Source organism: Chiloscyllium punctatum, chromosome 30, assembly GCF_047496795.1.
Source record: "Chiloscyllium punctatum isolate Juve2018m chromosome 30, sChiPun1.3, whole genome shotgun sequence".
Classification (NCBI taxonomy): domain Eukaryota; kingdom Metazoa; phylum Chordata; class Chondrichthyes; order Orectolobiformes; family Hemiscylliidae; genus Chiloscyllium; species Chiloscyllium punctatum.
Window position 1 is genome coordinate 16,323,017 of NC_092768.1, and position 27,845 is coordinate 16,350,861.

General features: G+C 43.1%; 1 protein-coding gene across 2 annotated transcripts in view; it reads right to left on the reverse strand.

The window, feature by feature from the left end:
• Nucleotides 1-27,845, reverse strand: part of LOC140455211 (uncharacterized) — a 128,786-nt gene that overhangs the window by 59,819 nt on the left and 41,122 nt on the right. For both annotated transcript variants that reach the window (XM_072549931.1, XM_072549929.1), the window contains exons 3-5: nt 6,808-7,077; nt 3,051-3,167; nt 2,826-2,927 (exon numbers count right to left, since the gene is read on the reverse strand). In XM_072549931.1, the coding sequence (XP_072406032.1) occupies nt 2,826-2,927; nt 3,051-3,167; nt 6,808-7,077 (489 nt within the window). The remainder of the gene's footprint in view (nt 1-2,825; nt 2,928-3,050; nt 3,168-6,807; nt 7,078-27,845) is intronic.

The window sequence follows — 27,845 nt, forward strand, 5'->3', positions numbered from 1 at the left end:
GACCTTTGGCAATTAGGGATAGATAATGAATAATGGTCTAGCCAGTGATGTCCACATCCCAATACTGACTATGAAAGGAAAAGCAATAGTGTCCAAATAGTTCAGTAGCACCTGAAATATGTTGAATGGCATTTAGGTCAAATGATATACAGCCTTGTTAGGACTATTTTAGAAAGACAGCAGACCTTCCTTCTCCATTAATAATAATGGTCTTTTGTCTAGTTTGATTGTCTCTGAATAAATGCTGAGTGGCATTTACAGTCATGTTGCATTTCTGAAACTGAATCAACCATAACGGCCAGTACATCACAATGTAAGCTCTCCTCTCAACACAGTACTTTAGCCATTGTTTCCCTTGCTTCTGATACCATGTATCTCAGTGGAAGCCGTTAGTATGGAGCATAGTCTTAACTGGACTGCAGAAACCATTTGTTTTTAGCTGTTCATGGGTTGTGGGCATTGCTGGTTGGGCCAGCATTTATTATCTTCCCAATATCATATTGAAGCAATGTTCTGCATCGCTGGGGATAAATGCCAGTGTTGAAAATACTTCAGCCTTGTCTTTTGCACTGGGTTCCATCATTGAGGATAGAGATATTTGTGGAGTGTCCTTTTGTTGTTGGTTGTTTCAATATCCAGGGTTGCAGGTAGACAGGATAGTGAAAAAGGTGTTTGGTATGCTTGCCATTATTAGTCAGTATATTGAGCATAGGGGTTGGGATATCATGATGCGGCTGCTGTATAGGTGGCTGTTAGGCCACTTTTGGAATACTATATGCAATTCTGGTCTCCCTGGTATGAGACGATGCTGTGAAACTTGAAAGGGTTGAAGACTTACAGGATGTCACTGGCATTGGAGGATTTGAGCTATAAGGAGAGGCTGAATATCTGGGGCTATTTTCACAGGAGTGTAGGAGATGCTGAGGGATGACCTTATAAACGGTTTATAAAATCATGAAGGGCATTTATAGGGTGAATAGCCGAGGTATTTTTCCCAGAGTCCAAAACCAGAGGCCATGGGTTTAAGGTGAGAGGGGATAGATTTAAAAGGGACTTAAGGGGTAAATGCTTCACATAGAGGATGGGGCATGCATGGAGTGAGCTATCAGAGGAAGAGGTGGAGAGTGGTACAATTACAAGATTTAAAAGGCATCTGGATGGGTACATGAACAGGAAGGATTTAGAGGGACATGGACCAAATGCTGGCAAATGACACTAGATTAATTTAAGACATTTGGTCAGCATTGACGAGTTGGCCCAAAGGGTCTGTTTCTGTGCTGTTTAACTCTTTGACTCTATGACTGAATATGGTAAGACTGCAAAGCTTAGATCTGGTTGTGGTATTGTTTAGCTCTATCGATCATGCACAGCATTCACTGTTTGGCAATTCCTCCTGCACTCTTCACTGATCACCTGACTTTATAAAAGGTAAAGTGGGGGTTATGCTGGGTCATGAGATTACAAATGGAGTTGAACATAGTTCTGCTGCTTTGACAGCCTTCAACACCCTGTGGTTAAGCAGGTTTTGAGTTGCTAAATCTGTTTGAAATCTATCCTATTTAGCACATGGTGATGCAAACGACAAAATGGAAAGTATCTTCAAATGTGAGCACAGGACTTTGTCTCCACAAGGACTGTGTGATGGTCACTCTCACCAATACTGTCATTAGCAGATGCACCTGCAGCTGGCAGGTTAGTAAGGATGAGGTCAAGTATGTTTTTCCCTCTTGTTGGTTCCCTCACCACTTGTCGCTGAACAAATCTTGCAGCTATGTCCTTTAGGACCCAACCAGCTCAGTCAGTTTAGATTAGATTACTTACAGTGGGGAAACAGGCCCTTCGGCCCAACAAGTCCACACCGACCCGCCGAAGCGCAACCCACCCATTCCCCTACATCTACCCCTTACCTAACACTATGGGCAATTTAGCATGGCCAATTCACCTGACCTGCACATCTTTGGACTGTGGGAGGAAACCGGAGCACCCGGAGGAAACCCACGCAGACATGGGGAGAATGTGCAAACTCCACACAGTCAGTCGTCTGAGTCAGGAATTGAACCCGGGTCTCTGGTGCTGTGAGGCAGCAGTGCTAACCACTGTGCCACCGTGCCGCCCAGTTGTGCTGCTACTGAGTCACTCTTTGTGAGGACAGAGTAATTCTGTGCCCATTGCCATATTAAGAAAATGTCAGAGAAATTTCAACAAATTTGGCAGCAGTTGTAGATAGAAAATCTGAGTTAAAGCTTCGTACAGCTCTTTTTCAGTTTTGAATGTAAGTTAAATTACACTTGAAACATTAACATTACGAGGCTTGCTGAGCTTCTCCAGCACTCTCTGATTGTAATTTAAATGTTACTAACTCTCTTGTAACCATTTATATGCATCAACCATGTGGTGGACCATAAATGTAGACCTCTTATTAAGCTAATGTCAACAAATAAAGTGAACCCAATGTAACGTGAAATATGTACAAAATTTAATTTTGAAATACTCTCAAGTCATATGTCAATGGGAGTAGAGTGGGGCAGAAAGGTTATAGCCATGATGCACAGTCTCTCTGTTTGAACATGCAATTCTTTTCCAGCTCACTCACGGCTATAGCATTGTTAACTGACAGCTGGTGTTCACACTGAAGAACTCATCCCAGTGCGCAATTGTATATGTTTTATCTGCATCTGAAATTTCAATCATAATCGCTTAGGAAACAACCTTAGGTAGATATCAGGAACTGCCCAAAACTGTTCACAAAATCTCCTCCTTGAAATGAGGCAAGAACAGGAGCTCAGCATCTGAAGTAAATTAAAATAGACAAACTGTGTACCAACCTGCATCCAAGGTACACAGTATACAAGAAATTAGCAAACATATGTAGCACTTCATTTCAATGAATAGAAAAGCAACAGTGAGCTGCGTTTGGTGCTTCTGACCTATGGATTACAAACAAATGAAACTGAAATTAAATAAAGTAATATCATTGGAACATTGAAAATTATCAAGATGCAAATTAAAACTGATGAAGCGTGAACAAAAAGAGAAAATGGATTTAGTACCTTTGTATTTTTCTATGCAGAAAAAAATGATGAAGAAGACTGCAGCAAAGGACATCATTGTACTGACCAGAGCGATAACAGAGCTAACAAGAATGCGTTTGTGGAGAAACTGTATTCCTGAAACAGAGATGTGTAATAAACTTTCTTCAATTCCAAAATATGGTGGAAAACAAGCATAAAATATGTACAAATCACACACTAATACCATTTCTGAAAGCTTCTGCTTCCTGCAGACTTCTAACAATAGAGCAGCAGATTGCAACTGGTTCTGGGAGACAGAGGAAATATATGCCAGACAGTTTACATCTTGACAAAGCCAAAACCAGTATTCCACTTCAAGAAGTTTGATAGTGTTACTCAAAAGCATTTAAATTAACTTGGCAGTAGGATGGGAACAAAGATTAACATTAGAACAGACAAAGGTGTAAAAGGATTGGGAAAGGTATGCTAAAGATTGTTCTGCTGTTAACGCATGCATCATTAATGTAAATTTGCTGTAATACAAATGATGATTTGGGGACACTGTTTCTAAACTGCAAACTTTTAAAGCGTGTATTGGTTACAATACAAATCTGGCCCCATTAGTTTAAATGCTGCTGCTATTATGCCATTTTCTTATAACTTGGGATTGCATGAGAACGGAACTACTGCATTATAGCAGAACTGACTGTACACTAGAAATAGATCTAGATGAGATCAGATCAAGATACAATAAAAGATTATCAAAATCAGGCTTGAATGTCTGAGCCAGCATTTATTGCCCATCCTTATACTCCCTTGTTACTGACTCTTTGACCAATGGGAACAGCTGCTTAACCAGCCTCTCATCATAGGTTAAATGCTCCACTCCGGACAACATTCTTATGAATCCCTTCTGCATTCTCTCCAGTGCTATCATATCCTTCTTACAGCGTGGTGGCCTGATTTGGAAACAATATTCTAGCTGTTGCCTGATCAAAGGGCAGCAAGATGGCTCAGTGGTTAGCACTGCTGCCTCACAACGCCAATGACCCGGTTCCATTCCCACCTCGGGTGACTTTCTGTGTGGAGTTTGCGCTTTCTCCCTGTCTCTGTGTGGGTTTCCTCCAGGTGCTCCAGTTTCCTCCCACAGACCAAAGATGTGCAGGTAAGGTGAAATGGCCATGCTAAATTGCCCGTAGTGATAGGTGGATTAGTCAGCGGTAAATACAGGGTAGGGGAATGGGTCTGGGTGGGCTTCTCTTCAGAGGGTCTGTGTGGACTTGTTGAGCCAAAGAGCCTGTTTCAATGCTGTAGGAAATCTAATCAAAGTTCAGTACAGCTCTAACATAATCTTCCTGTTCACAACTGACAAAGGCATGTATCTCGTATGTCTTCTTAACTATCTTATTAACCTGTCCTGCTGCCTTCAGGGATCTGCAGATAAGCACTCCAAGATCCATCTGGTCCTTTGAGCTCATGTCCTGCCTTTCATTAAGTACTCCAGTGCCTTGTTTCTTTTTCCAGAGAACATCACCTCATAATTTTCAGGGTTAAGTTCCATCTGCCACTGATCTGCCACCTGATCAATCAGTTTATATCCTCCTGCAACCTAAGATTATTTTCCTCACCCTGCTAATCTTCCTGTCATCCACAAACCCTACTTATCGTCCTCTCCTGATCTCTCCCCCGCTATTTTCATCAATATCGTTTATCATTTTCCATATTACCAAGGTCTATTGAGGGAAGAAATGCATCATCTTTACCTGGTCTGGTCTCCAGACCCACTGCAAGGTGATTGTCTTTTTAACTGCCCTCTGAATTGGCCTAGCAAGTCACTTCACTGAATTGTATCAAACTGTTGTGTTTGCTGCAGTTCCAGGAAGTGGCCTCAAAGACAATCAGAGATGAGCAAAAAATAATGGTCTTGCCAGCAATTCTCACATTCCATGGTTAAACTTTAAAAAAGACACAAAGTGTGATTTTCACAAAGAAGCACAAGGGCAGGCAATATAAAGTTAAAAGTGCAATTCTGAAGAGGATCCAGCAGAGAGAGACCCGAGAGTAAAGGTTTATAAATCATAGATAACAGCAGCGCAACCTGAGCAAATGGTTAATAAGAACTGTGTAATCCTGGATTTAATGAATAAATAGGGTTAGGGCAGCACGGTGGCTCCGTGATCAGCACTGCTGCCTCACTGCGCCAGGGACCAAGTTCAATTCCAGCCTTGGGTGATTGTCTGTGTGGAGTTTTCACATTCTCCCCGTGTCTGCATGGGTTTCCTCCGGATGCTCCAGTTTCCTCCCACAGTCCAAAGATGTGCAGGTTAGGTGAACTGGCCATGCTAAATTGCCCATAGTGTTAGGTGCATTAGTCAGTGGTAAAATATAGTGTAGGGGAATGGGTGTGGGTGGGCTACTCTTTGGAGTGTCAGTGTGGAGCTGTTAGGCCAAACGGGCTGTTTCCATACTGTAAGTGAATCTAATCTAATAAATCCCCTGTGCCTTTAAAAACATTGGTGGGCTCTAAATGCAGAAGTCCTGCCGCAAAATCTGGCAGCTCCCAATTGTGTTGACAGGGGAAAATGGAGAGTGCATGAGGCATACAAGTGAGAAATTGAAAGTAAACAAGGCGATTTAGATTAAAGTTCAGTTCAACATGGGCTGCTAGAGAACATTGGTTGACAGGTCATTTGATGCAACTTAAAACAAATAGAAAGTTCCTTCAGTTTCAACAGAATTCCCATTGTTGAAATTTCTTAATGGCTGTTATTAAAGCTGAGCAATTACAAATGCTTGTTTAAGTTTCAAAAGCCAGTTATTTACAGCAGGAATGAAGATGGAGATGAGTGCTGAATTCACATTTTGATTAGCAATTTTAAATGGTTATTAAAGGGTTACATTTGATGTTCCTGAGTAGTTTATATCTGTAACAGACTGATCATGTTCGAGGATTTAAAATCTTTGAATGGGTTTCATGAATGAGAATGTTATTTTTAATTTTTGTATCAAGTGTATATAAATGAGAGAACTCTCAGACTGTTAAAAGTTTAATTATTTTCACTTCCACCTGACTTCTGAGGTCTGTCTGTAGTTGGTACTGAGTGAGTAACTACATCTGTAATACAGATGATGTGAAATGGCATATGTCATGTTAATAATAATGAATTGATTATCAATTGCTCATCGGGGAATAATTAGCTCTGTGAGCTTGTTTATTCAGCACAGTAATACACATTGTAAGCTATGAAGCAAACATTCAAGCAAATCAACTTGCAGACCTACGGTAGATTAACTGCCTGACAGAGTCACAACATTAGACACACACAAATCACACACAGTCCTTAAAGGTGAACCCTTTTGGAAAGGACAGGGTTATTGCCTTGTTGAAACTTTAATCATTTATGAATCTATAAATTGTAGGTAATTTTCTGATATCTAGATTTCACGATGGTGACTTTGTCTATTGATTTCCCATGGAGCGTGAACTGTCTCTCATTTCTTTTTATATTTGGAGCTTTGTATATAACACAACAGTTCAGAAACTGGACAGGCTCGATTTGTCCTCAGCTCTGCCTCACCACTGCACAGTGATATGCATGAACATATGAGTAGCTGGACACTCAGCCATTCAATAAGAACATAACTGATTTGATTTTACCAATAAGTATGACACAGGTAACTTGAATATACCCAGTAACAGTCTCATTACTGTTGCAAAATGAATATTCAGTCACACATTTACCAAAACCCTTGACTCTATAATCCAACAGAACTACCAGATTGCTTGAAAACCTACCATGGGCAATGAGAAAGTGCGAAATGTTCCGTTGGCTGATGTCGTTCGTGACTGTGCATGTGTAAAAGCCACAATGTACATTTGCCACATTGTTAATAGTTAGTGTGCTGTTGTCAGATGCCAGGTTGTACAGTGAACTGTTCATAATTGGTTTGTCCTCCTTCGACCATAAGAGCTGGTTTGGTCTTCCATTTCGGACAATGCAGCTGAGTTGAACTTTCTTGGCAATGTAGGCTGGATCCTGGATAATCAGTGGCGTGGACAGCATCTCTATTAGGATAAATACTCCAATGAATAATAATCAGACTTGCTGGAGTTAACGCCTCTAACATAATATTCTATCATCAGTTTTTTATCAATTGGCATCTTCCTTCTTCTAAACATTAGCATCTTAACCCATCATCAGTGTGAAAATGGAAACATAGAACCGAAATTTACTGCCGAAGTAATCCCCAACCTAATCTAAAAATTCAGACTGAGATGGAAAATCGTTTGTCTGTATGTTTCCCCTGCCATTTGACTCTCTGTGATCACATGCAAATTTGTTAATCAAAATGTCATACCAAATGCATCTATCATAAGCTCCCTAATCCTAGCTGACTACAACTACTCAAAGGGCATCTAGGAGTGGACAATCAGGGAGGAGATGACCTAGTGGTATTATCACTGGAATGTTAATCTAGAAACACATGTAATTCTCTGGGGACCTAGGTCTAAATCCCATAATGGCAGGTGGGAGAATTTGAATTCAATAAAAATCTGGAATTATGAGGCTAATGATGACCACTAATCCATTGTCAGTTGTTGGAAAAACCCAACTGGTTCATTGATGTCCTTCAGGGAAGGAAACTGCCATCTTTACATGGCCTCGCCTACATGTGACTCCAAACTCACAGCGATGTGTTTGATTCTTAACTGCTCTCTGGGTAATTAGGGATGGGCAATAAATACTGGTCCAGCCAGAAATGCCCAAATCCCGAGAATGAATTAAAAATAATTTTGACTATGACTGCAGGCAAGTGAGGCTAGCTTAGTTTTGGAAACTTGGTCAGCATGGACAAGTGCGATCAAAGGGTCTGTTTTTATGCTGTATGACTCTTTGACTCTGTCCAGCTATTCCCTAGTGACAGACAAGCATGTATTCCACTTAAAAGTGCGAACTATGTCTTCTGAATCCCATCAATCTATTAATGAAGCAATGCAACTTATATTGTCTACCAACAAACTAATTGAAGGCTTAATTACGAAGAAAAACAATGATGATAGAATATTGATTGAGCACCTATTGGTGAAAAAGAAAGAAAGCTCAATTGATCATATGACAGCAGCCAACTTCCACAGTAACATAGGATCAGGAGTTACCCATTTGGCTTTTTGAGCCTGCTCCATCATTGAGGGAATAATGGCTTATCTGATTGTGGTCATAGTTCATTTTCCTATCACCTCTCCTTAACCATTGTCCCTTAAAAATCTAAATCAGTCTTGAATGAAGTTAAAGGCACATCAGAGGTGATTTCGGAAAACAAAACCTTATGATGTAGGGGATAACATGTTGGCATGCATCGAGGATTAGTTGGCTAGCAGCCAGCATAATTTATTTTCCAATTTCCAAGGTGAGGAAGAGAATTATTCATTCTTAACAAACCTCTGAGAGAAAATTATTCTAATTTCTCTTGTTTTTAAACTATGATCCCTAGTTACTGTTCACCCCCGCCCACCAAAAGGAATCATTCTCCAGGTCTCCACCCTGTGCAGTTCCCTGACTATTTAACCCATCTATAGCTCCTCATAGCATCCTTATGTCCTCATCACAACTTTCTTTCTGACACATCTTAATGTCATCAACAAATTTGGCAATCATATCTTCTGTCCCAAATTTGTCCAGATTTGCTGACGATTCAAAAATAGGTGGGGAGGCATATTGTGATGAGAACGTAAGGAATCTGAAATGAGATATAGAGAGATTATATAGGGCGCATGGTATTGGGAGCAAAGTACTAACTTGGATTGAAAGTTGGTTGGCTGACAGGAAACAAAGAGTAGTGATAAACGGCTCCATTTCGGAATGGCAGGCAGTAACCAGTGGGGTACCGCAGGGATCAGTACTGGGACCGCAGCTTTTTACAATATATGTTCATGATATAGAAGATGGTATTAGTAATAACATTAGCAAATTTGCTGATGATACTAAGCTGGGTGGCAGGGTGAAATGTGAGGAGGATGTTAGGAGATTACAGGGTGACCTGGACAGGTTAGGTGAGTGGTCAGATGCATGGCAGATGCAGTTTAATGTGGATAAATGTATGGTTATCCACTTTAGTGGCAAGAACAGGAAGGCAGATTACTACGTAAATTGAATCAGTTTAGATAAAGGGGCAGATAAAGAGATCTGGGTGTTCGTGTACACCAGTCAATGAAGGTAAGCATGCAGGTACAGCAGGTAGTGAAGAAGGCTAATAGCATGCTGGCCTTCATAACAAGAGGGATTGAGTATAGAAGCAAAGAGGTTCTTCTGCAGCTGTACAGGGCCCTGGCGAGACCACACCTGGAGTACTGTGTGCAGTTCTGGTCTCCAAATTTGAGGAAAGACATTCTGGCTATTGAGGGAGTGCAGCGTAGGTTCACGAGGTCAATTCCTGGAATGGCGGGATTACCTTACACTGAAAGACTGGAGCGACTGGGCTTGTATACCCTTGAGTTTAGAAGACTGAGAGGGGATCTGATTGAGACATATAAGATTATTAAAGGATTGGACACTCTGGAAGCAGGAAACATGTTTCTGCTGATGGGTGAGTGCCGAACCAGAGGACACAGCTTAAAAATATGGGGTAGACCATTTAGGACAGAGATGAGGAGAAACGTCTTCACCGAGAGAGTGGTGGCTGTGTGGAATGCTCTGCCCCAGAGGACAGTGGAGGCACAGTCTCTGGATTAATTTAAGAAAGAGTTGGATAGAGCTCTCAAGGATAGTGGAATCAAGGGTTATGGAGATAAGGCAGGAACAGGATACTGATTAAGGATGATCCACCATGATCATATTGAATGGTGTTGTAGGCTCGAAGGGCAGAATTGTCCTGCACCTATTGTCTATTGATTGAGTGCTTAGGCAAAAACCTGGCAAATGAATTTTAATGTGGAAAAGTGTGAGGCCATGCTCTTTTGTATGAAGTAACAAAAGACAGACTATTGGCCAAATAGAAAGAGGCTTCTAAAAAGTGCAGCATAGATGAATCCGTTGTGCATGAAACAGAAAACGTAGCGTACAGATGCAGCAAGTAATTAAGAAGACAAATATTGTGAGAGTTGTGCAGACTACATCAATGCAAGTATCCAATAGATAGATAGATTTTTGGAAGTATCAGGGAGTTGAGGGCTACACAAAAGGGACGAAAGAGGTGTTGAGGCCTGGGACAGATTACTAATGATCTTTTTGAATTTTTTGAGGAATTTCTAAATGGCTGACTCATATCCTTATGCCTTTTCATTCAAGTCATCTATATAAATTGCAAAATGTTGAAGCACCAACACAGATCCCTTTGACAAACCACTTGTTACATCTTGGAAATCAAAAATTACAATTATGCCTGCTGCAAGCCAACTAATCTTCGATGCATGCTAACATGCTATACCCCACAAGGAAGATTTTGTTTTCCATAATCACCTCTGATGTGGCTAGTTATCAATCTCCCTCTGAAACTCATTTCACCTGATAAAGGGGCTGTGCTCCGAAAGCTTGTGATTTCAAATAAACCTGTTGGACTATAACCTAGTGTCATGTGACCTCTAACCTTCTGGAAATCTAAGTACAATACATTCACAAGATATGCTGATTGTCCAAAGAACTCCTATAGAAATCATAATGTCACACAGCATGGAAAGAGACCCTTCAGTCCAACCAGTTCACGCCAACCATAATCCCAAACTAAACTAGTCCCACCTGCCTGCAGTTGGCCCGTATCCTTTCAAATATTTCTTATTCATCTACTTATCCAAATGTTTTCTAAACATTGTAACTGTACCCGCATCAAACACTTCCTCTGGAAATTTATTCCACACAATTGGAGGTGGAGTGGACAGCGAAGAGGGTAACCTCAGATTACAACAGGATTTGGACCAGATGGGCCAATGGGCTGAGAAGTGGCAGATGGAGATTAATTCAGATAAATGTGAGTTGCTGCATTTTGGGAAAGCAAATCTTAGCAGGACTTATACACTTAATGGTAAGGTCCTAGGGAGTGTTGTTGAACAAACAGACCTTGGAGTGCAGGTTCGTAGCTCCTTGAAAGTGGAGTTGCAGGTTGATAGGATAGTGAAGAAGGTGTTTGGTATGCTTTCCTTTATTGATCAGAGCATTGAGTACAGGAGTTGGGAGGCCATGTTGCGGCTGCCCAGGACATTGGTTAGGCCACTGTTGGAATATTGTGTGCAATTCTGGTCTCCTTCCTATCGGAAAGATGTTGTGAAACTTGAAAGGGTTCAAAAAAGATTTACAAGGATGTTGCCAGGGTTGGAGGATTTGAGCTACAGGGAGAGGCTGAACAGGCTGGGGCTGTTTTCCCTGGAGCGTCGGAGGCTGAGGGGTGACCTTATAGAGGTTTACAACATTATGAGGGGCATGGATAGGATAAATAGACAAAGTCTTTTCCCTGGGGTCAGGGAGTCCAGAACTAGAGGGCATAGGTTTAGGGTGAGAGGGGAAAGATATAAAAGAGACCTAAGGGGCAATCTTTTCATGCAGGGGTGGTACGTGTATGGAATGAGCTGCCAGAGGAAGTGGTGGAGGCTGGTACAATTGCAACATTTAAGAGGCATTTGGATGGGTATATGAATAGGAAGGGTTTGGAGGGATATGGGCCGGGTGCTGGCAGGTGGGACTAGATTGGGTTGGGATATCTGGTCTGCATGGATGGGTTGGACCGAAGGGTCTGTTTCCATGCTGTACATCTCTATGACTCTATGACTGTACATGAACTGCTGTCTGCGTTAAAAAAGTTTCCCCTCATGTCTTTTTAAAATCTTTCTCCTCCCACTTTAAAAATATGCCCTAGGCTTGAAATTCCAAACCCTAGAGAAAAGACAATTGCCATTCACCTTATATATACCCCTCATAATTTTAGAAAACTCCATAAAGTCACCCTCAACTTCCTATGCTCCAGCGAAAAAAGTCCTAGGTTATTTTTATAACTCAAAACGTCCATTCTGACAACATCCAGGTAAATCTCTTTTGAACCCTCTCCAATTTGATAATATTTTTCCTATACCTGGGAGATCAGAATTGAACACAGTACTACAGAAGAGGTCTGGATTAGTGGTGCTGGAAGAGCACAGCAGCTCAGGCAGCATCCAACGAGTAGCGAAATCAACATTTTGGGCAAAAGCCCTTCATCAGGAATAAAGGCAGTGAGCCTGAAGCATGGAGAGATAAGCTAGAGGAGGGTGGGGGTGGGGAGAGAGTAGCATAGAGTACAATGGGTGAGTGGGGGAGGGGATGAAGGTGATAGGTCAAGGAGGAGAGGGTGGAGTGGATAGGTGGAAAAGAAGATAGGCAGGTCGGCACAACATGGTTGAAGAGCTTCAGAGCAGAGGAAATGACCTGGGAGTTGCAGTGGGAGAGGGACTCCCTGAGATTCTTGTAGAGAGAGGAGGAAAACTTCTTCAAGGCAGGCATCCTTGCAAGAGGATTCGCAGTAGGGTTAAAATCAACAAGGTAAAAACAATGACTGCAGATGCTGAAAACCAAATATTGGATTAGTGGTGCTGGAAGAGCACAGCAGTTCAGGCAGCATCCAACGAGCAGCGAAATCAACGTTTCGGGCAAAAGCCCTTCATCAGGAATAAAGGCAGTGAGCCTGAAGCATGGAGAGATAAGCTAGAGGAGGGTGGGGGTGGGGATAGAGTAGCATAGAGTACAATGGGTGATATGTCTTGTACAACCTCAACATGACGTTCCAACTCCCATACTCAAAGGTCTGAGCAATGAAGGAAAGCATGCTAAATATCTTTTAAACCACCCTGTTTACGATGTGCAATCTTGAAAGAATTATTTATATGTACCCCTAAGTCTCTCCGTTCTACAACACTACCCAAGGCCATACTTTTAATTGAACAAGTCTTACCCTTGTTTGTTTTACCAAAATGCGATACCTCACATCGATCCAAATTAAACTTCATCTGCCACTCTCCAGCCCATTGACACAACTGATCAAGATCTCTTTATAATCTTAGATAGTTAGTGATAGATTTAAGACAGATGTCAGAGGCAGGTTCTTTCTGCAGACAGTGGTAAGAGTGTGGAATGCCCTACCTGCCAATGTAGTCAACTCAGCCTCATTAGGGAGATTTAAACAATCCTTAGATAAGCACATGGATGATGATGGGATAGTGTAAGGGACCAGCTAAGAATAGTTTACAGGCCGGTGCAACATCGAGGGCCGAAGGGCCTGTTCTGCGCTGTATTGTTCTACATTCTACATAACCTTCACTGCTCACGAGACCACCACTATTGGTGTCATTTGCAAACTTACTAACTATGCCTTCTATATTCTTATCTAAACTGTTCATATAAATGACAAACAAAAAGTGGATTCTGCACCAGTCCCTGTGGAACACTGCTGCTCACAGGCTTTTAGAACATAGAACATAGAACTAAGGAAAGTACAGCACAGAACAGGCCCTTCGGCCCACGATGCTGTGCCAAAGTTTAATTCTAATGTAAAATAAAATAACCGAACATACGCACCCCTCAATTCACTGCTCTCCATGTGCATGTCCAGCAGTCACTTAAATGTCCCTAATGACTCTGCTTCCACCACCACCACCGCTGCGAACGCAAATCATGCATTCACAACTTTCTGCGTAAAGAATCTACCTCTGACATCTCCTCTAAACCTTCCTCTTAATATCATAAAACTATGATCCCTCTTGCCAGTCAATCCTGCCCTGGGGAAAAGTCTCTGGCTATTGACTCTATCCATGCATCTCATTACCTTGTATTACCTCGACCAGGTCACCTCACTTCCTCCTTCTGTCCAGACAGAAAAGTCCGGACTTAGTCAACCTTTCTTCGTAAGACAAGCCCTCCAGTCCAGCCAGCATCCTGGTAAACCTTCTTTGCACCCTCTCCAAAGTCTCTGTATCTTTCCTACAGTAGGGCAACCAGAACTGGACACAATATTCCAAGTGTGGTCTCACCAGGGACTTGTAGAGCTGCAGCAAAACCTCACGGGTCTTAAACTCGATCCCCCTGCTAATGAAAGCCAAAACACCATATGCTTTAACAACCCTATCCACTTGGCTGGCAACTTTGAGGGATCTATGTACTTGAACACTAAGATCCCTCTGTTCCTCCTCCTATATTCAGCATTCAAGTTCAACCTTCCAAAATGCATCACTTCGTATTTATCCAGGTTGAACTCCATCTGCCATTTCTCAGCCCAGCTCTGCATCCTGTCTATGTCACGCTGCAGCCTGCAATAACCCTCGATATCAACTGCACCTCCAACCTTTGTGTCATCTGCAAATTTACTAACCCACCCCTCAATCTCCTTATCCAAGTCATTTATAAAAACTACAAACAGCAGAGGCTCAAGAACAGATCTCTGCGGGACACCACTCAACACTGACCTCCAGGCAGAATACTTTCCATCTATAACCATTTTCTACCTTCAGTCAGCCAGCCAAATCTGAATCCAGATAACCAAATCTCCGTATCCCATACCTCCTGACTTTATGAATGAGCCTACCATAGGGAACCTTATTAAATGCCTTACTGAAGTCCACATACACCACATCCACTGCTTGACCTTCATTGACCTGTCTTGTCACCTCCTCAAAGAACTCAATAAGATTTGTGAGGTATGACCTGCCCCTCACAAAGCCATGCTGACTGCCTTTAATCATGCTCTGCTTTTCCAAACAATCATAAATCCTATCCCTCAGAATTCTTTTCAAAACCTTGCTGATGACAGGCGTAAGACTGGCTGGTCTGTAATTGCCAGGCATTTCCCTATTACCCTTCTTGGAAAGAGGAACAACATTAGGGTGTAGGTTTACTCGCTGAGCTGTAGGGTTGATATCCAGACATTTTATTACCTGGCTACGTAACATCATCAGTGGCGACCTCCAAGTGAAGCGAAGCTGTTGTCTCCTGCTTTCTATTTACATGTTTGTCCTGGATGGGGTTCCTGGGCTTTGTGCTGATGTCATTTCCTGTTCATTTTCTGAGGGGTTGATAGATGATATCTAGATCTACGTGTTCGTTTATAGCGTTGTGGTTCCAAACCTCAACCTGAGCTACAAACCTTGCAGGAACAACATTCGCCTCCTTCCAATCCTCTGGTACGATTCCCGTGGAGAACAATGAAGCAAAGATCTATGCCAGCGGCTTAGCAACCTCCTTTCTCACTTCCAGGAGCAACTTAGGATAAATCTGGTCTGACCCTAGAGACTTATCAATCTTAATGTTTTCCAAAATTTCCAGCACATCAACTTCATCGATCTTGATCTGTTCAAGCCTATAACCCAGCTCTTCAAAGTTCTCATTCACAACAAGGTCTTTTTCCTTAGTGAAAACTGAAGCAAAAACTCATTTCGGCTTCCCCTATCTGCTCAGACTTCATGCATAAGTTGCCTACACGATCCCTGATCGGCCCTAACATCTCGCTGATCATTCTCTTATTCTTCACGTATGAGTAAAACGCCTTTGGGTTCTCCCTAATCCTTCTTGCCAAGCTTTTTTCATGCTCCCTCCTGGCTCTCCTCAGTCCATTTCTGAGCTCCTTTCTAGCAAGCCTGTAATCCTCTAAAGCTGTGCTAGATCCTTGCTTCCTCCATCTTACGTAAGCTGCCTTCTTCCTTTTGATGAGAAGCTCCTCTGTTCTCGTCATCCAAAGCTCCTAAATCTTACCCCTTCTTACCTGTCACAGAGGAACAAATTCGTGCATCACTCACAACAACTGGTTCCTTAAACAGTCATGATTTGGAGATGCCGGTCTTGGACTGGAGTGTACAAAGTTAAAAATCACACAACACCAGGTTATAGTCCAACAGGTTTAATTGGAAGCACACTGGCTTTCAGAGCGACGCTCCTTCATCAGGTCAAACTGGAGGGCTCAATCCTAACAGACAGAATTTAGAGCAAAAATTTAGTGTGATGTAACTGAAATTATACATTGAAAAATTGATTGTCTGTTAAGCCTTTCATCTGTTAGAATACAATGATAGTTTCACTTCTTTCATGCATAAATCACAAAACCTTTTTTTTAAAAAGTTGCATTCTCGGGTTAGCTGTTAACAATGGTGATAACTAGACAATATGTTGAAGGTGTTAGCCCCCTGTGTTCTCTGTCTATGCCATGATGTTTAGATTGATTCTAATCTAAAAAGTGAGATAATGAAGTTTTACATAAATTTATGCAGTTTTTGAGCTCAGAGTTCTACATGAATTCATGCAGTTTTTGAGCAATGTACAATGTAACCCTGCAAGTACAAATTCACCCCACAAAATATATGTGCATGTGGGTCTTTGTCTGTGTGTGTGTGTGTGCGCGTGTGTGTGTAGTGAGTGCAGTGTCTGAAGTCTATGAGGGGGTGCATGTGTGAGTGTGGGAGTGTGTGTGTCTGTAAGGGTGTGTGTGGGTGTCTGTGTGTGTGTGTGTATATAGGAGTGCGTGTGTGTGTGTGTAGGAGTATCTGTGTGTGTGTATAGTGCAATGGTGGTCACCTGTAATGTGACATGAATCCAAGGTCCCGGTTGAGGCCCTCCCTATCGGCACTGAACTTAACTATCAGCCTCTGCTCAGCCACTTTTCGCTGCTGCCTGTCCCAAAGTCCACCTTGGAGGATGGTCACCTGAAGGTCCGAGGCTGAATGTCCTACACCACTGAAGTGTTCCCCAACTGGGAGGGAACCCTCCTGTCTGTTGATTGTTGTGCGGTGCCCATTCATCCGTTGTGGTAGCCTTTGCTCGGTTTCCCCAATGTACCATGCCTCCGGGCATCCCTGCCTGCAATGTATAAGCTAGACAACGTTGGCTGATGCACATGAGTACCTGCCATGTACAAAGTGGGAGGTGTCCCCATGTGTAATGGTGGTATCCATGTCCACACTCTGACACGTCTTGCAGCGCCTACCATGACAGGGTTGTATGGAGTTGTCCTGAGTGCCGGGCAGCTTGCTACAAACAACGATCTGATGAGGTTTGGTGGTTGTTTAAAGGCAAGTAATGGAGGTGTGGGGAAGATCTTGTGAGGTGCTCATCCTCATTGATAATGTGTTGCAGGTCACACATTATCCTGCAACACATTATCAATGAGGATGAGCACCTCGCCAAGACCTTCCCCACACCTCCATTACTTGCCTTTAAACAACCGTCAAACCTCAAACAGATCGTTGTTCGCAGCAAGCTGCCCGGCTCTCAGGACAACTCCATACAACCCTGTCACGGTAGGCGCTGCAAGATGTGTCAGAGTGTGGACATGGATACCACCATTACACATGGGGACACCTCCCACCTTGTACATGGCAGGTACTCATGTGATTCAGCCAACATTGTCTATCTTATACATTGCAGGCAGGGATGCCCAGAGGCATGGTACATTGGGGAAACTGAGCAAAGGCTACCACAACGGATGAATGGGCACCGCACAACAATCAACAGACAGGAGGGTTCCCTCCTAGTTGGGGAACACTTCAGTGGTGTAGGACATTCAGCCTCGGACCTTTGGGTGACCATCCTCCAAGGTGGTCTTCAGGACTGGCAGCAGAAAAAAATGGCCGAGCAGAGGCTGATAGCTAAGTTCAGTGCCCATAGGGAGGGCCTCAACCGGGACCTTGGGTTCATGTCACATTACAGGTGACCACCATTGCACTATACACACACACAGACACACACAGACACACACACACACAGGCACTCCTATACACACATATACACAGACGCGCACACAGACACCCACACACACCCTTAAAGACACACACACTCCCATACTCACACATGCACCCCCTCACAGACTGGAGACACTCTACACTCACTACACACACACATACACTTTCTCACACTCGCAACCCCCAGCCCAGACAGACACACACACACAGAGACAGACAAAGACCCACATGCACACATATATTTTGTGGGGTGAATTTGCAATTGCAGGGTTACATTGTACTTTGCTCAAAAACTGCATACATTCATGTAGAACTCTAAGCTCAAATATTGCATGAATTTATGTAAAACTTCATTATCTCACTTTTTAGATTAGAATCAATCATGGCATAGACAGAGAACACAGGGGGCCGACACCTTCAACATATTGTCTAGCTATCATCATTGTTAACAACTAACCTGAGAATGCATCTTTTTTAAAAAAAATGTTGTGTGATTTACACACGAAAGAATTGAAACTATCACTTTATTCTAACAGATGAAAGGCTTAACAATCAATTTTTCAATGTATAATTTCAGTTACATCACATCGTAAATTTTTGCTATAAATTCTGTGTGTTAGGATTGAGCCCTCCACTACCACCTGATGAAGGAGTGTCGCTCCGAAAGTTAGTGTGCTTCCAATTAAACCTGTTGGACTATAACTTGGTGTTGTGTGATTTTTATCCTTAAACAGTGTCTACATGTCTGCTGTGCCCTTTCTGTGAAACAATTGCTCCCAGTCTGAACTTCCCAACTCCTGCCTGATAGCGTCAGAATTTCCTTTTCCCCACGTAAATATCTTTCCTCGGTAACTGCTCCTTTCCCTCTCCAAGGCTATGGTAAATGTGAGGCAGTTGTGGTTACTGTCACCAAAGTGTCTCCCACATCTGTCCTGGCTTGTTGCCGAGCACCAAATCCAAAATGGACTCTCCCCTCGTCAGTCTGTCTACGTACTGAGTAAGGAAACCCTCCTGAACACACCTGACAAAAATGGCTCCAACCAAACCATCTGCACTAAGGAGTTCCAGTCAAAATTGGGAACTTTGAAATCACCCATAACAACAAACCTGCTATATCTGCATTTTTCCGAAATCTGGTGACCTACGAGTTCTTCAATCTCTCTACTGCTCTTCGGGGGTCTGTAGAAAACCCCTAATGAGGTGGCTGCTCCTTTGCTCTAATTATCGGGTTTACATGATTCTGAAGGGGGAGGGTGAACAGCCAGAAATTGTGGTACTACGAAACCAATGATATAGCCAGGATTGAGCATCTGAAAAGTGACTTCAGAGAGCTAGGTTGGAAGCTGAAGAGTAGGATGAGTATAGAAGTGATCTCAGGTTTGCTACTGATGCCATGAGATAGTGAGGTGAGGAACAGTCAGCGAATGCAGCTTAACACATGGCTGTGAGGCTGGTGCAGGAGGGAGGGCTTCAAATATCTGGGGAAGGTGGGACCTGTACATGAAGGGTGGGTAGCACATGAACTGGAGGGGCACAAATGTCCAGGGGGGAGATAACTTCCATTCATACTGACTCAGTAGATAAACCTTTCTCAACAACCTGTTTCTGTCATTGTGATGCATTCTCTGATTAGCAAAGCTACACCCACCCCCCCAGCTTTTTCTACCCTCCCTGCTCTTTTTAAACCTCTAAACCCTGGAAGATCGAGCAACCATTCCTGCCCCTGTGAAACCCATGTCTCCGTTATGGCCACAACATCACAGCCCCAAGTGCTGATCCATGCTCTAAGTTCATCACTCTTTTTTCTGATACTCCTTGCGTTAAAACAGACACACTTTAACGGATCCCTTTGTTTTATCACATAAGAAACCTTCCCGATAGATTCACCACATCCTGTCACTGCCCTATCTAGAAAAGCCTCCCTCTCAGATATGTAACTCTGATTCCCACCCACTTGCCAAACTAGTTTAAACCCTCCAGAACCACATGCGCAAATCTCCCACCCAGGACAATCGTGCCCCTCCAGTTCAGGTGCAACCCATCCTTCATGTACAGGTCCCACCTTCCCCAGAAGGCATCTCAATGGTCAAAGTATCTGAAGCTCTCCCTCCTGCACCAGCCTCGCAGCCACGTGTTAAGCTGCATTCGCTGACTGTTCCTCACCTCACTATCTCGTGGTATCAGAAGCAAACCCGAGATCACTTCTCTACTCGTCCTACTCTTCAGCTTCCAATCTAGCTCTCTGTAGTCACTTTTCAGATGCTCAATCCCTTTCCTGGCTATACCATTGGTTCCAATATGTACCACGATTTCTGGTTGCTTACCCTCCCCCTTCAGAATTGCATAAACCCAATCAGGGAAATCCCAGACCTTGGCACTGGGGAGGCAACATACCTTCTGGGAATCCCATTCCTGATCACAAAATCTCCTGTCAATCCGATTACCTATTGAGACTCCTACCACTAGCGCTTTTCTATTCTCCCCCTTCCCTTCTGAGTCACAGTACCAGGCTCAGTGCTCGAGACCTGACAACTATGGCTTCCCCCGGTAGGCCATACCCACCAGCAGTATCCAAAACGGTATACTTATTGCTGAGTGGAACGGCCACAGGGGATCCCTGCTTTATCTGTTGGCTCCCTTTCCTCCCCCTGACTGGAACCCAGCTGTCCTTAGCCTGCACCTGAGGAATGACCACCTCCCTGTACATCCTCTCAATTTCTCCCTCAGCCTCCCAGATGATCCGTAGTTCATCTAGCTCCAGCTGCAGTTCCATAAGTTGGTTTTCAAGCAGCTGGAGTTGGATGCACTTCCAAAAAATAACTCTCCACTATCACTCTCTGTGTCCTGCTGTTAAGCCAATTTTGTATCCAATTGGAAAGCTCACCCTGAATCCTATGTGATCTAACGTTACTAATTATTCCACCATGCGGATATTTGTTGAAGGCTTTACTAAAGTCCAAGTAAATAATGTCCACCAGTCTGCCCTCATCAATCTTCTTGGTTACTTCCTCAAAAAACTCAAATTTGTGAGACATTATTTCCCTCACACAAAACTTTGCTGACTATCCATAACGTCTCTCCAAATACATGTAAATCCTATCTTTCAGAATCACTTCCTACAATTTACCTACCACCAAAGTCAGACTCACAAGTCAACAGTTTCCAGGCTTCTCCTTACATCTCTTCTTAAATAAAGACACAACGTTAGTCACTCTCCAGCCATCGGGCACCTCACCCATAGTTATAGATGACACAATATATCTGCAAGGGGTCCTCTAATTTCCTCCCTAACTTCCCATAAGTTCAGGGGTACACTAGATCATGTCCCAAATACTTATCCACTTTTAAAAATCACACAACACCAGGTTATAATCCAACAGGTTTAATTGTAAGTGCACTAGCTTTTGGAGCGACGCTCCTTCATCAGGTGGTTCCGAAAGCTAGTGTGCTTCCAATTAAACCTGTTGGACTATAACCTGGTGTTGTGCGATTTTTAACTTTGTACACCCCAGCCCAACACCGGCATCTCCAAATCATATCCACTTTTATGTTTTCTAAGATCTCCAGCGTTTCATCTTCTGTAATTCAAAACATAAATATTTATTTCCCTGAGTTCTCCAGCCTTCATTTAGAGTCATAGAGATGTACAGCATGGAAACAGACCCTTCAGTCCAATCTGTCCATGCCAACCAGATATCCCAACCCAATCTAGTCCCACCTGTCAGCACCTGGCCCATATCCCTCCAAACCCTTCCTATTCACATACCCATCCAAATGCCTCTTAAATGTTGCAATTATACCAGCCTCCACCACTTCCTCTGGCAGCTCATTCCATACACACACCACCCCCTGCATGAAAAGGTTGCCCCTTAGGTCTCTTTTATATCTTTCCCCTCTTACCCTAAACCTATGCCCTCTAGTTCTGGACTCCTGACCCTAGGGAAAAGACTTTGTCTATTTATCCGATCCATGCCCCTCATCATTTTGTAAACCTCTATAAAGTTTACAAAACCTCCAGGGAAAACAGCCCCAGCCTGCTCAGCCTCTCCCCATCGCTCAAATCCTTCAACCCTGGCAACATCCTTGTAAATCTTTTCTGAACCCTTTCAAGTTTCACAACATCTTTCCGATAGGAAGGAGACCAGAATTGCACACAATATTCCAACAGTGGCCTAACCAATGTCCTGGGCAGCCGCAACATGACCTCCCAACTCCTGTACTCAATACTCTGACCAATAAAGGAAAGCATACCAAACGCCGCCTTCACTATCCTAACTACCTGCAACTCCACTTTGAAGGAGCTATGAACCTGCACTCCAAGGTCTCTGTGTTCAGCATCACTCCCTAGGACCTTACCATTAAGTGGATAAGTCCTGCTTAGATTTGCTTTCCCAAAATGCAACACCTTGCATTTATCTGAATTAATCTCCATCTGCCACTTCTCAGCCCATTGGCCCATCTGGTCCAGATCCTGTTGTAATCTGAAGTAACCCTCTTCGCTGTCCACTGCACCTCCAATTTTGGTGTCATCTGCAAACTTACTAACTGTACCTCTTATGCTCGCATCCAAATCATTTATCTAAATGACAAAACGTAGAGGGCCCAGCACCGATCCTTGTAGCACATCACTGGTCACAGGCCTCCAGTCTGAAAAACAACCCTCCACCACCACCCTCTGTCTTCTACCCTTAGAACATAGAACATAGAACAATACAGTGCAGTACAGGCCCTTTGGCTCTCGATGTTGCGCCGATCCAAGCCCACCTAACCTACACTAGCCCACTATCCTCCATATGCCTATCCAATGCCCATTTAAATGCCCATAAAGAGGGACAGTCCACCACTGCTACTGGCAGGGCATTCCATGAACTCACGACTCGCTGAGTAAAGAATCTACCCCTAACATCTGTCCTGTACCTACCACCCCTTAATTTAAAGCTATGCCCCCTCGTAATAGCTGACTCCATATGTGGAAAAAGGTTCTCATGGTCAACCCTATCTAAACCCCTAATCATCTTGTACACCTCTATCAAGTCACCCCTAAACCTTTTCTCCAATGAAAACAGCCCCAAGTGCCTCAGCCTTTCCTCATACGATCTTCCTACCATACCAGGCACCATCCTGGTAAACCTCCTCTGCACCCGTTCCAGTCCCTCCACATCCTTCCTATAGTATGGCGACCAAAACTGCACACAATATTCCAGATGCAGCCGCACCAGAGTCTTATACAACTGCAACATGACCTCAGGACTCTGGAACTCAATTCCTCTACCAATAAAAGCCAGTACGCCATATGCCTTCTTCACCGCACTATTTACCTGGATGGCAACTTTCAGAGATCTGTGTACATGGACACCAAGATCCCTCTGACATCCACACTACCAAGTATCCGACCATTAGCCCAGTACCCCATCTTTTTGTTACTCATACCAAAGTGAATCACCTCACACTTACCCACATTGAACTCCATTTGCCACCTTTCTGCCCAGCTCTGCAGCTTATCTATATCCCGCTGTAACCTGACACATCCTTCCTCACTGTCAACAACTCCACCGACTTTCGTATCATCCGCAATCTTCCTCACCCAACCTGCTAGCCCCTCCTCCAGGTCATTTATAAAAATGACAAACAGCAATGGTCCCAAAACAGATCCTTGAGGAACACCGCTAGTAACTGCACTCCAAGATGAACCTTTACCATCAACTACTACCCTCTGTCTTCTTCCAGCCAGCCAATTCCTGATCCAAACCTCCAACTCACCCTCAATGCCATACCTCTGTATTTTTTGCAGAGCCTACCATGGGGAACCTTATCAAACGCCTTACTAAAATCCATTTACACCACATCTACCGCTTTACCCTCATCCACCTCCTTAGTCACCTTCTCAAAGAATTCAATAAGGTTTGTGAGGCACGACCTGCCCTTCACAAAACCATGCTGACTATCCTTGATCACATTATTCCAATCCAGATGTTCATAAATCCTATCCCTTACAATTCTCTCTAAGACTTTGCCCACAACAGAAGTGAGGCTCACCGGCCTATAGTTACTAGGGTTATCCCTACTCCCCTTCTTGAACAAGGGAACCACATTTGCTATCCTCCAGTCTTCTGGCACTATTTCTGTAGACAACGAGGACATAAAAATCAAGGCCAATGGCTCTGCAATCTCCTCCCTTGCTTCCCAGAGAATCCTAGGATAAGTGCCATCAGGCCCAGGGGACTTATTTATTTTCACCCTTGCCAGAATTTCCAACACCTCTTCCCTACATACCTCAAAGCTGTCCATTCTAATTAATTGAGACTCAGTATTCATATCGGCAACAATGTCCTGTTCCTGAGTGAATACTGACGAAAAGTATTCATTCAGTGTCTCCCCAATCTCTTCAGCCTCCACACGCAACTTCCCACTACTATCCTTGATTGGACCTATTCCTACCCTAATCATTCTTTTATTCTTGAGCCAGTTCTGTATCCAAATGGCTAGTTCTCCCTGTATTCCATAAGATCTAACCTTGCTAATCAGTCTCCCATGGGGAACCTTGTCAAATGCCTTACTGAAGTCCACATAGATCACATCTATTGCTCTGCCCTCATCAATCTTCTTTGTTACTTCTTCAAAAAACTCAGTCAAGTTTGAGCGACATAATATCTCATGCACAAAGCCACGTTGACTATCCCTAATCAGTCCTTGCCTTTCCAAATACATGTACATCCTGTCCCTCAGGATTCCCTCCAACAACTTGCCCACCACCGAGGTCAGGCTCACTGGTCTATAGTTTCCTGGCTTGTCTTTAGCGCCCTTCTTAAACAGTGGCACCACGTTAGCCAACCTCCAGTCTTTCGGCACCTCACCTGTGACTATCGATGATACAAATATCTCAGCAAGAGGCCCAGCAATCACTTCTCTAGCTTCCCACAGAGTTCTCGGGTACACCTGATCAGGTCCTGGGGATTTATCCTCCTTTAACCGTTTCAAGACATCCAGCACTTCCTCCTCTGTAATCTGGACATTTTGCAAGATGTCACCATCTATTTCCCTACAGTCTATATCTTCCATATCCTTTTCCACAGTAAATACTGATGCAAAATACTCATTTAGTATCTCCCCCATTTTCTGTGGCTCCACATAAAGGCCGCCTTGCTGATCTTTGAGGGGCCCTATTCTCTCCCTAGTTACCTTTTTGTCCTTAATATATTTGTAAAAACCCTTTGGATTCTCCTTAATTCTATTTGCCAACTTTATCTCATGTCCCCGTTTTGCCCTCCTGATTCCCCTTTTAAGTATACTACTACTTTCTTTATACTCTTCTAAGGATTCATTCAATCTATCCTGTCTATACATATGCTTCCTTCTTTTTCTTAAACAAACTCTCAATTTCTTTATTCATCCAGCATTCTCCACAGGAAAGACTGACACAAAATATTCATTTAATATCTCTCCATCCCCTGAGGTTCAACACAAAGATGACTTCTCTGATCTTTAAGGGGCCTAACTTTCTCTCTAGTCACTCTCTTGCTGTTAATGCATTTGTGAAATCTCTCGATTATCCTTAACCTTATCTGCCAAAGCTATCTCACATCCCCTTGTTGCTTTCCTGATCTTCCTCTTGAGAATACCCCTACACTCTTTATACTGTTCAAGAGATTCATTTAAATCCAGTGGTCTATATGTATGATTCTTTTTTATTCTTAACTAGAGCATCTAGAACATAGAACATAACAGCGCAGTACAGGCCCTTCGGCCCTCGATCTGTGCCAACCTGTCATACCAATCTGAAGCCCATCTAACCTACACTTATTCCATGTGCATCCATATGCTTGTCCAATGATGACTTAAAGTACTTAAAGTTGGCGAATCTAGTACTGTTGCAGGCAAAGCATTCCATACCCTAACTACACTCAGAGTAAAGAAACTACCTCTGACATCTGTCCTATATCTATCACACCTCAATTTAAAGCTATGCCCCCTCATGCTCACCATCACCATAGTTGGAAAAAGGCTCTCCCTGTCCACCCTATTTAACCCTCTGATTAGCTTATATGTCTGTATTAAATCACTTCTCAACCTTCTTCTCTCTAACGAAAACAGCCTCAAGTCCCTCAGCCTTTCCTCATAAGACCTTCCCTCCATACCAGGCAACATCCTAGTAAATCTCCTCTGCACCCTTTCCAAAGCTTCCACATCCTTCTTATAATGTGGTGACCAGAACTGTACACAATACTCCAAGTGCGATCGCATTAGAGTTTTGTACAGCTGCAGCATAACCTCATGGTCCCAGAACTCAATCCCTCTATTAATAAAAGCTAAAACACTGTAAGACTTCTTAACAACCCTGTCAACCTGGGTGGCAACTTTCAATGATCTGTGTACATGGACACTGAGATCTCTCTGCCCATCTACACTACCAAGAATCTTACCATTAGCCCAATACTTTGCATTCCGGTTACTCCAACCAAAGTGAATCACCTCACACTTGTCCACATTAAACTCCATTTGCTATCTCTCAGCCCAGCTCTGCAGCTTATCTATGTCTCTCTGTAACCTACAACATCCTTCATCACTATCCACAACTCCACCGATCTTAGTGTCGTCTGCAAATTTACTAACCCACCTTTTTACGCCCTTATCCAGGTCGTTCATAAAAAATGATGAACAGCAGTGGACCCAACACCGACCCTTGCGGTACACTGCTAGTAACTGGACTCCAGGATGAACATTTCCCATCAGCCACCTCCCTCTATCTTCTTTCAGCAAGCCAATTACTGATCCAAACTGCTATATCTCCCACAATCCTATTCCTCTGCATTTTGTACAATAGCTACTGTGGGGAACCTTATCGAACGCCTTGCTGAAATCCATATACACCACATCAACCCATTTACTCTCATCTACCTGTTTGCTCACCTTTTCAAAGAACTCTTAAGGTTTGTGAGGCATGACCTACCCTTCACAAAACCGCGCTGACTGTCCCTAATCAAATTATTCTTTTCTAGATAATTATAAATCCTATCTCTTATAACCTTTTCCAACACTTTACCAACAACTGAAGTAAGGCTCACTGGTCTATAATTACCAGGGTTGTCTCTACTCCCCTTCTTGAACAGGGGAACCACATTTGCTATCCTCCAGTCTTCTGGCACTATTCCTGTAGACAATGACAATTTAAAGATCAATGCCATGGCTCGGCAATCTCCTCCCTGGCTTCCCAGAGGATCCTAGGATAAATCCCATTCGGCCCAGGGAACTTATCTATTTTCACACTCTGCAGGATTTCTAATACCTCTTCCTTGTGAGCCTCAATCCCATCTAGTCTAGTGGCCTGTATCTCAGTATTCTCCTCGACAACATTGTCATTTTCTAGAGTGAAAACTGTTGAAAAATATTCATTTAGTGCTTCCCCTATCTCCACTGACTCCAAACACAACTTCCCACTACTATCCTTGATTGGCCCTAATCTTACTCTCGTCATTCTTTTATTCCTTAAATACTTATAGAAAGCCTTAGGGTTTACCCTGAACCTATCCACCAACAACTTCTTATGTCTCCTCCTGGCTCTTCTGAGCTCTTTCTTTAGCTCTTTTCTGGCTACCTTGTAACCCTCAAGCGCCCTAACTGAGCCTTCACATCTCATCCTAGCATAAGCCTTCTTCTTCCTCTTGACCAGAGATTCACTTCCTTCGTAAACCTCTACTCATCCATTGTTTCTTAATCATACCAGTCTTACCTTTCACTAACAGAAACATAATGACTGTGAGCTTTAGTTATCACAATTTTGAAAGCCTCCCACTTACCTGACGTACGTTTACCCGTGAACAGTCTACTCCAATCGCTATTAAATGTTCTTGCCTCATACCATGAACATTTTCTTTTGTCCAATTACATAGTTTAAGTTTTATAGAAGGCTTATCCTTTTCTATAACTATCTTAAAATTAATAGAATTATGATCACTAGACCCAAAGTGCTCCTCTACTATCTTTTCAGTCACTTGCCTGGCCTTATTACCAAAGACGAGGTCAGGTTTTGCTTCTTCTCTCGTAGAAACATTTACAAATTGAATAAGAGTATTTCCTTGAACACATTTAACAAATTCTTCGCCATCCAAACTTTTAACACTATGATCATCCTAGTCAATATTTGGAAAATTAAAATC